Source organism: Notamacropus eugenii, chromosome 3 (genome assembly GCF_028372415.1).
Source record: "Notamacropus eugenii isolate mMacEug1 chromosome 3, mMacEug1.pri_v2, whole genome shotgun sequence".
Taxonomy (NCBI): Eukaryota; Metazoa; Chordata; class Mammalia; order Diprotodontia; family Macropodidae; genus Notamacropus; species Notamacropus eugenii.
This window is the reverse complement of record NC_092874.1, coordinates 114,892,018-114,906,655: the sequence shown is the minus strand read 5'-3', so window position 1 is coordinate 114,906,655 and position 14,638 is coordinate 114,892,018. Positions and strand designations below refer to the sequence as shown.

General features: G+C 37.4%; 1 protein-coding gene across 17 annotated transcripts in view; it reads left to right on the top strand.

Annotated features, from left to right (window-relative positions):
* Positions 1-14,638, top strand: part of CALD1 (caldesmon 1) — a 268,202-nt gene that overhangs the window by 223,879 nt on the left and 29,685 nt on the right. For 9 of the 17 annotated variants that reach the window (XM_072652672.1, XM_072652677.1, XM_072652671.1 and 6 more), the window contains 3 exons: positions 3,585-3,731; positions 8,369-9,464; positions 11,202-11,279. In XM_072652672.1, coding sequence (XP_072508773.1) covers positions 3,585-3,731; positions 8,369-9,464; positions 11,202-11,279 — 1,321 coding nt within the window. The remainder of the gene's footprint in view (positions 1-3,584; positions 3,732-8,368; positions 9,465-11,201; positions 11,280-14,638) is intronic. The other 8 variants (XM_072652685.1, XM_072652680.1, XM_072652687.1 and 5 more) reach the window with 1 other exon arrangement.

Here is a 14,638-nt window from a genome sequence, read left to right as displayed (position 1 = left end):
CAGTGCCTATTGTGTCTCTCACTGCCTAAGAAAGATTTTACTGTGTGCATGGTACTATCTACAATGCCAAGCCGAAAAGATAACTTTTTCTTTTTTTTAAAGTGAAGTGAGTGCTATTAAGAAGTCCCAGTGTCAGCTGTACTATGGGAATCCTAAAATCAGTTGCACCATGGGATTTTCCAACAGACTGTGTAATGTGATGACCATTTACAAGTATTTCTAAATGTTAGGTCTCAAAGCATTCAATCACATTCATTTATTAAATACTCCATACATAACATTGTACTAAGCACTGAGACAGGAGTGGGGAACTTGTGGCCTCAAGGACACATGTGGCCCTCTTGGTCTTCAAGTACGACCCTTTGAGTGAATCCAAACCTTACAGAACAAATTGAGGAAATTTGGATTCAGTCAAGGGGCCACACTTGAGGACCTAGAGGGCCACATGTGGCCTCAAGGCCACAGGTTCCCCACCCCTGCATTGAGGTAATTACAAAAGAAGACAATTCTGCTCATAAGGAAATAGTGCTTTAGTGGGGAAAGGAGGAGACAAGTGACAGGCACATATGAAAACTAGAGAAAGTCCCACAGTGAAACACAGTCAAGCATGTGATAATGTAATGGTAGTATTTTAGTTCTGGATGTGACATTTTAAGGTGGCGCTAGGGTTTGGTACTAGAAGAGACCTCGGAAGTCATTTGAACCAACTTTCTTATTTTACAGATGCCAAAACTCAGGACAAGAGAAATTAGGTAGCTTGCTTAATGTGTACACAGTAGGAACTTAATAAATGCCTATTAATTGATTGCTTGGGGTTATTCAAGTGTCTTACTGTCTGTATACACAGTTTGGGGACAAGGCTACAATTATTATATACTGTCAACATCTCTAGAGTATTATTAAAAATTATTATACAACAAATTAACAATGGCTTCATGTGCATTGGAGTCTAATGTTGTTTCTAATAAATATATTGCTTTTAGATTCCTGGTAGAATGTTCGATCTTTGAGAAGTGGGACTATTTCACTTTTTTCTTTGTATTCTCATTGCCTGGCACAGAATAGGTGGTTAATAAATGCTTATAGATTGATAGATTTGAGCCCAGGTCCTCTGACTCCAGATCCAGCATGCCTTCTGTTGTAACACTACCATAAATCAAGGATATCGATAGTCTGAAAAGTGATCAGAGGAGAGCCAATGGGATGATAAGAAGGCTCCAGGTCATGCCTTAGGAACATTGGTTAAAGGAACTAGGGATAGTTAGCTTTTAGAAAGAGAAGATTTGGGGCAGGGTGAGACATGAGGGTGTTCTTCTAGCCCTCAAAGAAAGAATGTCGCCTAGAAGGATTAGACTGACAACATTATAGAAGTTGCAAAAAAAAAAAAAAAAGGGCAAGTTTAGGCTTGCTGTTGGGAAACTTCCTAAGAGAACTATCTAAAAGTAAAATTGCCTACCTTACCTATTTGCTGGAGGTCTTCAAGTAGCCAGTGAAACAAGCATTTATTAAGCTCTTATTAGGCACTGTGTAAAGAGTTGAAGATACAAAGAAAGACAAAAGACAGTCCTTGCTCTCAAGCATCTCATGGTCTAATGGGGGAGTAAAGACAAGAAGACCATTTGCTGGATATGTTGTTCAGTTAGTGTTAGATTACCCCTGACATCTCTTCCAACTCTGAAGTGGAGGAAGAGTGACAAGAGAATAAAAAAGTGAAGTTAGTCAAAGATTATATCTTAAAGAAGGTCAATCTTGCTTCCAGTCTTGAAAGTGATATATATGTGTGAATTGTAAAAATTAAGACATAAGAATAATATCCCCAAAGACATAGAGATGAAATAACCAAGAGTTGTTCAAGAAAGGATAAGGAGAGAAAAATCCAGCTAACGAAGACTGATGTTCATCCCAAATGACTAACGTTAAAACAGGCTTCTGCTTAGAAATAGTAAACCATAAAAGCTGAATATTGCACATGCTGTCAGTTCTAATCTCTAATGAGACTGTTTTGCTTAATTGTTTTTTGTTGTTGTTTTTAAGAGAAAGTAGTGGGCAGAATACTGGAAAATGATTATCTTTTTAATTACATGTATCAATTAAAGGAATTCTACAATCTTTATAAAGAAATAAATTGGAAGATTAATTTTTGAGAAGAATAAGGAGGAGAGAGAGAGAGAGAGAGAGAGAGAGAGAGAGAGAGAGAGAGATTGCTTAATAGCTCTGGAAAGAATTTGATGGAGGCTTTGAATGTTAGACTTGAAGGTTTTGCTGGGTTTTGTTTGGTTAGTTTTGTAACAGTAGTAAGCTTCTGAAGGTTCTGGCATAGAAGAGATCGTGATGAATAACATTATTAACAAGTGTGGTCAAAATTGATTGGAGGAATGAGACTTGGAAAAAACAAAGAGTAAAGATGAGGATAAAGTATATGTACTTGAGTCACTGAAAGCCAATCTGCAGCCTTTCTGTGAATTCAAGTGGAAATGACTCATTGAGAATCCAAACAAGAGGTTTGGTATTGCACATTTCCCTCAAGAAACAAACATTTTGAATAGTCAGCAATAAGAGAATAAAAAGTTGATGATCCAGCTGCTGACACCTGTTTACAGTTTAATTTGCAGCCCAATATATTTATTAACCTGTGCAGAGAGTAATATAAAATCATGTTACAGTCTGGCCCCAATCTACTGCTGAACTTATAGTCCCCTGACAGTTAACCATGTCATGTTTTGGGAAAACTAGAAGGATCACTGCCAATTCAAGCTATGATCAAAAAGAAGGAATCATTAAGTTCAGCCTATCAGGATGCACAAATCTGAATATGGACTTGAGGCAGGACAAAAATAGACTGGTGGCATTTATGTGTTGGGGAATTTTCTGCCTTCCTGATAAAGGTTGCCCTGACCAACCACTTGGTCTCTATGGCAAGAAACCATTGTGGACTGGAACAAGGGATGAAAGTCTATGGATGGTGTAGGAAACATGAAATGGAAAAGCAAGAAATGAACAATAGTTACACTTCAAGAAATAAAAAACTTAATCCTTGAATGAAAGGCTGGCAAGTTAAGAGCTAAAAATCAAGTAATATTCCTATTCCTGAGATGTCAGGCATAATCTGTGATCCAATGATTGTGCTCCAAGACAAAATCCAAAGAGGCAGATACAAGAACAAATGTATTAGAATTTCTCACTTGAGTCAAAACTACATTAGTAGGACCAATAGTAAAGAATGATGATTTTGTTCTTTCTCTTGGTTTCATATGGTTTAATGTATATGGAAGAGAAGAATAGACTGGCTTAAAACATTTTAAAGCTAACTCTTTGGGAGGTGACATTTTATTAAACCATCTTACAAGTCCATAGTTTTGCTTACTAGCTTAAAAATGTCACTTTGGGAAAGGTAAGCCAGTCCTAAAGTAGCTGCTGAAAATGTAAATTTCATTAGGTCTGGGACCATGTTTTCTTAAAACTTTGCCCAACACCTAGCATGTTTAATAAACAATTATTGAACTGATTTGATTTTCATGGAGAAGGAAAAAATGAATAGTGATGATGGTTTTTATTCACAAGATTGTGTCATTGGTATATTTCAGAATAGCCTATCAGAGAAACGATGATGATGAAGAAGAGGCTGCTAGAGAACGTCGCCGCAGAGCCCGGCAAGAGAGGCTTCGTCAAAGAGAAGAGGAGGAGTCTTTAGGACAAGCCACAGAAAAGGTGGAGGTTAATGCCCAGAACAGGTAATTCATTCCTTACTGTGTGGAGCCCTTGTAAAAGTGTGTCCATTGAGTATGATTTGTTTAGAACAAAGCATCCCAATATTTTATGGATTTTAAATTTCAGTATAATGGTGTTTACCCATGACCACTGAAGCAACTGTTTTTAATCAAGTTAACAAATCTCAAGGCACTTGATCTCATCTGTTTTAGTATGTAATCTGATTTGGTCATAGAGACTTTATACCCTCCCCCCACCACAAATTGTTTTGTTTTTCTTTAATTTTAGTATTTTGGTCAAATAGGCATATTAAAGAAACTTCAGCTAATTTCTGTAGGGTATTCATCCACTGAGCCTAAGTAAATATCTCTATTTTCTATTTTCAAATAACCCTTCTCTTTGAGATCTTCTTACTTTATATAGTCATGATTGCCCATGAATACATGAAAATATTTGACCAAATTTCTCAAGGAGATGTGAATTATGAATGCCTTTTCCTAATAGAAAGCTACCCTTTTAAATTTTTCCAAAGCTCAGAGTTCACATCAAGGTACAGTGTCTTACTTAAATTAACAAATAATTATTCTTCCCTAAAAAGTTATAATTTATTTACCAAGAGCTATTTAGTATTGTCTTTGTAATATATATGGGTAAAATATATATGTTACATATATACTAATTCACTGTTGGTGATGGAACTTTGAACTGATCCAACCATTTTGGAGAGCAATCTGGAATTATGCCCAAAGAAATATATACCTTATATTACCTGTACCCTTTGAGACAGCAATATCACTACTAGGTCTGTTTCCCAAGATGGTTGGGGAAAAAGGAAAAACCTATCTGTTCTAAAATATTTATAGAAGATCCCTTTATGGTGGCAAAAACTAGAAATTGCAGGGATAACTCAGTTGGGGAATGGCTGAACAAGTTGTAGTGTATTATTGTGATGGAATGCTGTTGTGCCATAAGAAATGATGAGCTTGATGATCTTAGAAAAAGATGGTTAGATGTGCATGAAAAAATTAAAAGTGAAATGAGTAGAATGAAGAGAATATTGTACGTAGTAATAGCAATATTGTTTTAAGAACAACTTTGAGTGAATGTCACTTTTACTATTATAAATAACCAAATTAGCTACAGAGCACATATAAAGGAAGATGCTATCTGCATCTAGAGAAAGAACTGATAAATAAAAGTATGTAGAGAATGGTGAGAGAGAGAGATACATACACATTTTTTTGTGCCTAATGATAGTCATCACTAGGGTTGGGGGAGAGAGGAAGGGAAAAAGGAAAAAAAGTAGTTATATGATAGTTTTATTATATATTTAAAAGAAATAGCATGTTGTACACAATAAATTTGCAGTTTCATTTGCAACTTTTTTCTATTCTACTTTGTTATGGAAATGCTTATTTTATTTCTTAAATTCAAAATGAAATAAATAAAATTTAAAACTAAAAAGTCTAAGGTAGAGGCAGGGGAAATGTGAAGGGAAAGGAAAGAAATATATTTCCAAAGAAGCACCTTTGATACTATTTGTTGGTTTAATAACCTTATTATATACTAAAGAGTTATATCTCTAACTTCAGAGGATGAAAGGAACTGAGAAAACTGGTTAGCCAAGCAAAAAGGAATAAGAATTATCTAGCTAGCCTAAGAAGTCTTGGATCCCAGTTAGGCATATCCTAATTGCAGGATGGTGGTCGTGGGCTCTCTGATGAATCAGGATCACAATAGTACAGTTCTTTTTCTCTTTTCAGTTTTGACTTTGGAGAAGGTGAGATTATAGATGGAAGAATAAAAAAAAAAAAGCCAACATGGAAAGTTAAAAAAAAAGTCAGCATCTAGTGAAAGAAAAGAGCTAATAAGATATAGGCAGCTAGGTTACACAATGGATAGAATACTAGACCTGGAGTCAGGAAGACCTCAGTTCAGATCTAGCCTCAGACACTTCCTAGCTGTATGAGGTGAGGCGAGTCACTTAATCCTGTTTGCCTCAGCTATTCATCTGTAAAATAAGCTGGAGAAGAAAATGGCAAACCACTCCAGGATCTTTGTCAAGAAACACCCCCAAAAGGGGTCTCGAGTCAGAAATGACTGAAAAAAATAGAAAGCTGTGTCATGAATGTCTATTACAGAAGATAGGATCTGATACCCCATTCTTATAATACAGCTGATAAATATCATCTTGGGGGTACAGTAAGCCCAGAAGAGGCTGGAAGGAGTAGAGTTTTCATGCCATAGTTACTATTAAGACCTGAAGAGTCAAATGCTAAAGCATAGCCTGAGAAGTCTTTGGACTTCAGAAAGCAAGTCAAAATATGTTTGCCACTAAATATTTAGTTAAGAGGGAATTTAAACTATTTCAATTTAATAGGGTGGCTAGATGTTCTATTTCTTTAAATCTTCCTCCAAATTGTAATTCATTTGCTATTCATCTTTTATAAAGTTGAGTTATCCAACCAACACTATTGCTTCAATAAAGAATGTTCTTTTTTGTAAGAACAGCCATACTCAACATACAAGTGTGTATTATCTCTGAGACATCAGTTTTCCATAACTAAAGCAAGTCTAAACTACCCGAACTGGTGTCACTGTAGCTGATCTATAGCCAGCTATTAGAATTTCAATCATGAAGTCTTAGGAAGATAGAACTAGCCTCTAGAGGGGGTGTGTCTTGCAAATGGAACCTATTTCAGTGCCAGCAAATATCACACTTAGGTAGTCCTATTCAGACATCTACTGTAGGCTATTTTTAAACCATAGTTAACTGTACTCTCTATTGTTTGATTCCCAAGAAAAATAAAGGTATAACAGAACCCACTGATTTTCACTAATAGTCATGGAACATTAGGTTTGGAAGGTGACCATAAAGGCCTTTTAATTCAACTTGATGATTAGGAAACTGGGTTGCTTAAAGTTACTTAGTATTAATTAACACTTAGGCTAGTTAGTACCAGAGAGGGAACAAAAACCTAGTTTCCTGTTCAACATGTGGTTTTCTGTATGATTTTCAAATGCTTGGAATTCAGATGAACTCAAAATGTCTTATCAACAGAAATTATAATGTATAATACTTCCCTTGGTCCCCATCTGATGACTGAGGTTTTTAAGAAGGGAAGTAATGAAGTATAGTGTAAAAAGAACTATACTTTAATGAAGAAGACCTGGATTCATTTCCTGCCTCTGGCACGTACTAGCAGCATGACTTTGAGCAAGTCACTTACTCTTTGCCTCAGGTTCCTGTATAATGGGGGCTCATAATAGTATCTACCTTACAGAGTTGGTATGAAGTAGAAATAAGTTAATGTAGCTAAAACACTTTGAAAAATGTTAAGTGCTTTATGAATCTTTATCTTTTCTTTTGATTCTGCTGATCAATCTCTATATCACTCCTTACCTCTTTCTAACAAATAAATATAGTTTAAAAAAAAAATACAGTTGAATTTGTTTGTTTTTGGAGGCAATCAGAATGAAGTGACTTGTCTAGGGTCACGTAGCTAGTAAGTGTCTGAGGCCAGATTTGAACTCGAGTTTTCCTTGACTTCAGGGCCTGAGCTCTACCCACTGCACCACCTAGCTACCACTATAATTGAATTTCAACAAACACATGTCTTTAATATATAGTTGCACAACAAATATCATTATTAAAGTCAAACTGCATGCAGTTTCCAAAGACAAAATATTTATCAATTACAAGTGTCATCAGGGAAATGTAATCTTTGCATTTCTAATGGATGTACATAGTGTTCAGTAGCACTGAGATCAGGGAATTTTTAAAATCTAGTTTTCCTGTGCCTTTGATTATTGTTTCCAAATGGGAAATTGTGTTTAGTTAAAAATAAGTGAACTTGAACCTCAAATGGTTTTGGTTGGAATCATAAAATCTGAACTTGGTGAGCCACAATTTTGCAACTGTGGCCAGAGCTCTTGATATCACAAGCTATTTGGTTTCTGCTCACAAAGGCCAGCACCCCTGCCTCAGGGGCATATTCAGAACACTATAGTCAGAGCTATCAGTTCATCAAAATCCCAAACTGTGACCCTTTTAACTTTGTCATGACCTTGATGATGGAAGGAGCTAAGGGATTTTCATGAGGTAGTTTATTTTCTTAGAGCATTTTGCCTTTTTTTGTTATTTCCTAGACACAACTGAAAATATCCAAGATATACACATCTTTATTCACAAAAATGTTGATTTACTTAAAGCAGGGGTCAAACATTCTGACACCACTTGGGAGTCCCAGAATTCTCCAGCATTTGCTACATTCACTTCAATTCAATTTAACAAATATTTAATTAATTACTCTGAACCAGGCCCTGTATTAAAATAGGCACTATGAATACAAAAATAAAACAACCTTTTCCCTCAAGGAGCCTATAAAAAACGTTAAAATATACTGTTAGCCTACTAAACAGTGGGAATACCATACTTATCTGATGTACTCATCCTTAAATACTACTGCTCCACATCCCCAGATTATGAGGATGCTCTAGGGGAAGATGGTACCATCCTAGAATTGCAGTACCATACTAGAAGATCACGTATCACCTTGAACATCGGTGGTGATGGTGGTTCAAAGTGCTGGTGATTTAAAGGATTGATGAATCTATCAAATAATTAATGGGAATGCCATTTTTTTCTCATGTTGTACAGTGTGGGTGATGAGGAAACTAAAAGTACCACCATATCAAACACCCAAGTAGAAGGAAGTGATGATGCTGCATTCTTGGAGCGGTTGGCACGTCGAGAAGAACGACGCCAAAAGCGCCTTCAGGAAGCTTTGGAGCGCCAGAAGGAGTTTGATCCAACAATAACAGATGAAAGTTTGTCACTTTCCAACAGGAGAGCTCAAAATGATGCAGCAGAAAATGAGACTTCTGAAAAGGAAGAGAAAAGCGAAATCCGCCAAGAAAGATATAAAGTAGAGGAAACTGAAACCGTCACCAAGTCCTACCAGAAGAATGATTGGAGGGAACCTGAAGAAGACAAGAAAGAGGGAAAAGAGAAGGAAGAGGAAGAGAAACCCAAGCAGAGAATCATTGAAGAAAATCAGGTAGAGGTGATGGTAGAAAAGAAAACAGAAACCCAAGAGGAAAAGGTAGTCATAGAACTGAAAAATGGTCAGGTCTGTGCAGAGGAACCTAAAATAGAAGAGAGGACAGTAGATACAGATGAGTTTACCAGTAACGAAAAGGTAGAGGAGCAAGGCCAGGCTGAGGCAGAGAAACTAAGATTGGAGGCGGAGGCAGAGAAACTAAGGTTGGAGGCAGAGGCAGAGAAACTAAGGTTGGAAGCTGAGGCAGAGAAACTAAGGTTGGAGGCAGAGGCAGAGAAACTCAGGTTGGAGGCAGAGGCAGAGAAACTAAGATTGGAGGCTGAGGAAAGGGAACGGATTAAGGCTGAACAAGAACGGAGAGCTGAAGAAGAGAGAGTGAGAATTGAAGCAGAGGAAAGACTGGCTGCCCAAGAAAAAGAAAGGAAGGAGGCAGAGGAAAGGGAAAGGATTAAGGAGAAAGAGAGAAAAGCAGCAGAGGAAAGGGAACGGGCAAAAGCAGAGGAGAAACGTGCAGCTGATGAAAAAGCTAAGCTAGAAGAGCAAAAGATTAAAAAGCAGTTAGAAGAAAAAAGAGACAAAGCAACAGAAAAACAGATAAAGGGGGGGAAGGGAGAAAAGAAAATACCAGAAAAATTGGTAAATGAAAAGAAAGTACAAGATAACAAACTTCAGCCAGCTGTCCTAAAAACTCAGGTACAGTAAACATTTTGCACCACATGTGTATTGCCTGTGACTTGTGAGAAATGTGATGCACATCAAATCTAGGGCTGGGCCATGTCCATATAGTACCACCAATGTGATCATTTGGGAAATTTGTTCATTTTTTTTTCAGTCATCATAATAGATAGCCACCAAGCTATCCATTAATCACTGAATGGTGGATCCGACTCAGATTTGTTGATAATCCAAATAACTGGAACATCTATAGACAGATTAATTGCTCTGAGATCAACCATTATGACTGCCAAAAAAATGAATAAACAAAAAAAATCATTTTGGTGGCACTGTATAGACTCACTTGTCTGTTTCTGCTTCTTTACTAATTCTTTGTAATATTAACTTTCTTTATTTCTCACTGAATAGCCTTAATTATCAAGTTCTGTAACACATAATGGGTCTACATGAGTAAAGGGCTCCTAAATACTAGGTCTCAAACATTTTCTCCCCTGTGTACTTAAGGCTTGAGAAATTCTCAAAAAACTATTGAAAAGGAACCCAACACCATGATTTGCACTCAAAAGATCTTCACAGCAAAAGCAACCAGTTTGAAATATACCAGTTTGATAAAGGCAAAAATCAATCAATTAATTAACAAATAAATAAGATGAAGCAAATTTTGATGTTGGGGCAGTTCCACGAACACCTACCTTAAATGAATGCCAAAGCATTTATTCAATATCATGTAGACCCATACTCAAAGATTTAAAGTAGCCTTGCAGAAAACCTAAAACAACTTGTAACTATCTAGTAAGTTAAATATATATATACACATATACATACATATGTATAAACGTATATATGTGAATTTTATTCTTTTTTGCCATGTGAGTGACAGGCAAAGCTATAACTAGCTTGGGGAGAACTTAGCTAATATCTGGTGGGAGTAGTTGGAAAGTACACATTTCCTCTTGGAAATGACTGCATTGTCCATGCCTCATCATCTGATCCTCCAGAGGTATGGGGTACAACTGCTCCTGGCCACTAATCCCAATGTCCCAACACTGTGTTGCTCTTCCCCTGGGGTTTGCTCTCCAGGGTCTTTTGGGGACAGGGTTCCCCCTCCTGGCATGACATCTTAGGTGGTGAGACTGTCTTCTGGGCTTCTGTGTCACCTGCCTACCCCTGTGAATTTGCTGTAGGCCCAGTTTCGCCTAATTAATGACTCTAGATACAAATCATCTATGATAAAGGAAAGGAGGGTTGGTGAAAACTGTCAGTGGGCTATTGAAGTTCTTAGGTTTAACCTACAAGGCTGCCTTAAAATCATCTACGCCTAAGCATGAGATTATACCAGATATGTTCACCTCCCCATAGAGAATTTTCTGTCACTGCTTCACCACTGAGGTTATTTATGCCTAGGCCTTCACACAGGCTATGTGAGCATGGCGCTAGCCAAGGGACTTGTGGGAGAAAAACTCACCAAGCTACGCAAGGTTGACCAGCACCCACAAGGAGCATCATGTCATGCTAGTCCTCTATGAGAACACTGGCATATGAGAGATTTGGGGTGGGAAGAGATAAACACACGTCTTGCTATATTACACTAGAATGGGTCTTGTCATGGTTGTCATCACCAAACCGGAGTGTGATCACTGAGGCAGCTAAAAGAAAAAATTTGCTCGGGCACACGCCACAGAGCCTGAACACCATTTCGGGGGCAGGGTTTATTGTAAAATGTATGACCCTGACATCCTTAAAAAAATGAAAAAGGGAGAAGAAAAAGGGGTCAAAGTGGAAGTTAAAAGAGAAAAATCCCAAGAAGACAAGCCTACCTTCAAAAGAGAGGAGGTAAATATACTTGAGAAATAACCAGGTCACAGTGCTAAAGACATGTCTTTTTCTCAGCCAAGACACAGTGGTCACAAGACATTTAGTTCCTCTTTTCTCTATTTGCCTTCCCATCCTTCCCCCCCTCTATTATGTATGTCTTCAAGCTATCCTGCTTTGCTTCCGATCATGAAAATATTTCCATTATCCTTAACCAATTTAGCTGACTAAGAGAAAACTGGTCCCCCATGCTCCCCAGTAAAAAACTTGGTGAGCTGAAGATAATGATTTGGGATATCCAAATGTTTGACAAAATGTCTTGCATTGCATTTCCATGGTACACACAGTTGCTGGTGCCAGGGTGTTTTACTGTATGGTAAGTAAATGAATTTGCCAATGGTCTTACTTCTATGAATATTGTGTTCTTGAGTTTCAAACATTAGGTTAGAAAGCCTGACTTAGTGTCATTAGCAAAAGTTAAAATTTGGATATTTGAGACTGTCAGAGTATATGAAAGAGGTTAAATTAGGGCTATCAGAAGTAGGAACATTAAGTCATATAGCTCTTGGGGCTGGTAAGGTGAGTTGAAGCCAAGTGGAACCAAATAAAATTGGTAATGTCTTCTCTATTTCTGCAACGTAGTAATCCCTCCAAGACAGGACTGATATACAGATGTAAGTCAAATTAAGAAAAACCAGGATATCATTCAAGTACAAATATGAAAATCCAAATGCAGAAAAAAAACCAGAAAAATTGTTTATAGTATTCATTGTAGTCATTTAGGGATGTTTAACTGGGAGAATAGAAGCCTGAGGGACAACATGATGGCTTTGCAATCTTCCAATGTTGAAAAGAGATTCGGCCCCTCTTGGACTCAGGATTCAGAACTTGGGAAAATTAGTGAAAGTTGCAAAAGGGCAAATTTAGGCTCAATATTGAGAGGAATTCCTGATAATTAAAACTCTTAGAAAGTGAAAGGGGCTATCCAAGGGACTAACAGGTTTCCCTTCACTGAAGGTCTTCAAACAAAGACTGGATGACTATCTACACTGAGGGTATTGTGTAACCAAGTTTCTTGGACCATTGGGTCCCTTCCAGCTCTGAGACTCTATCGCTCAGTTTTCTTATTATTTTGTTATTGTTATTGTTTCCCTCTCCCCACCACATGTCCTCTATTTCTAGTTTCTAACCAGTGTAGCTTCCTGGACTAGGATTATACTGGTTTTTATGAGCTACTTCTTTTAACTAAGTCTGAAGTCCTAATTTAAGTTTTCTCCCTTGCTTAGAAGTTAGAAATTGAACTCAGAAAGGGAGTTCAGGTTTTTTGTAGTTAACAAATGATCATTTAAAATCACTTTGGAAATGTCGTGATCCACCATCAGCTTGATCCCATTCTGGTATTGAGGCATGATAACAGATCTGCTGAAGTCATTGAAATGCCAGCCCTTTCTCATTTGCTTAGTGGGCATTAAAATTTTTAAAAAATTAAGTATGCTGGTACAGGCATGCCTCATTTGAACTATTAACCCACCACACCCATGGCTCAGCCCCCAGCTACAGGAAGGGAGTATGTGAAACCTACTTGGATTTTTACCCAAATTATATGAAGCCAAATCTTGCCAGCTGAGTAAGCTGCCTTTTACTCTATAAACAATGGTAACTCTACATCCATTTGGATACCATTTCTTGTAAAATAACAATAATTTTTTTCACCATATCAAAATAACCTAAGAGAATTATCACTTCTCCCAAAGGATCTCGGAAGCACTTGGCTTGAGCTTATTCTCCCATAGACTCTTGCTCATTAGTTTGCTTAAAATAGAATTCAAAAAATCTATGGTATGATTTTATATTTATTTATTTGTAAAGAATGTTTTTCAAATAAAACTAAGCTAGCCAGTTTTTGTTGACATATTTATAAAAAAGTCCAATTTTCCATAGACAGTACAAGCATCCCATCTAGCAGGCCCTATGCCAACAAAGGCCAAACTTGAGGAAAAAAGGGGAGAAAAAAAGGATTCTTCTTCTGTTAAGCATTTGTTATTTTTCAAGTGCTATTTTAAACTTGATTTTGGCAAGTAAACTAGATAATGCATTTTGATGGAATGTCTCTGACCACAAAACAGGAGAAATAAGTGAAAGAATATTTCTCTATTCCTTGCTCCTTTTGACCTGTGGAGATGATTCAGCATTTGATTCGTGGGTACCACTGAAAATGGGACCCTTGAGTTTTCATTCTCAGACTTTTCTGAATTGGGATCAAACTAGTTCAAAGTCCAGTCTACTGTTTCTGCAGTTCCTTTCCCACTGAAGTCAACTAGATAGCACAGGAATTAGAACCCTATCTCCTTTTCCTTGCAGAAAAAGGCATCTGGCTCTTCAAGGGCCATATGGCTTCTTTGACAGATTAGGATAGCCACTAAGAAAAAATAAAATAATAATGAAAAATAAAACTCATCACAAAGAATGTACGATGCAGATATGGGTGGAAGCAGTCTCTGTTAACATCCCCTCCTTCCTCACCTCATTCCTCAAGAACAGAAATAGTAGAGAAATAAATTAAGGGATTCAATGGGCTCCACCAGATAAATATCCCTGTTCGGGCAGATCAGAGTGGGCAGGGTAGTCCATGACATACTTTGGGTTTTTTTCCTATGGATCTTTCTCTACAGAAAATAATTCAGAAGCAAATGGTAGTTTATAGAATGAGAGAGTAGTCAGACTCTATAGAGAGAATTTAGACATAATCTAGTCTCATTAGACTCAAAGAAATTAAGTGAGTTTTGCCCATAGTCATTGGTAATTTGGCTAGTTGTGTGTGTGTGTTTGTCCTTCATTGCCAAAGAAGACCATACCATCAGAGAAATAATGACATAACTTGCATTTGACTTTGTTTTGAGTGAGGGAGGGCTGTGCAGGTCACCAGCCTCACTTCTCCTCCAGTGACCAGATATTAATCAGGAGATGACCCAGAATGAGGCAATTGGGGTTAAGTGACTTGCCCAAGGTCACACAGCTAGTGAGTATCAAGTGTCTGAGGTGAGCTTTGAACTCAGATCCTCCTGACTCCTGCACTGGTGCTCTATCCACTGCACCACCTAGCTTTCTCAATTTGGCTAGTTAATGATATGGCTGCTAGTAGAATTCAGGATATCCTTGTCCTCAGGAGGTATAAGTAGACAGATTTTGACCTTAGATTGAGAAAGGAGAAACATGACTGTGATCCTTAAGGCGAAATACAGTGAGGTGGAACCCAGCAGAAAAAGAGGCAAACAAACAAAGGAAGGTTAGAGAATCATTAGAAAAGAGTAAAATATTCTCTTCCTTTAAGAGTATGCCAATTAAGAAGAGGTAGATGTATGAGAGAAGTAAGCTTAAAG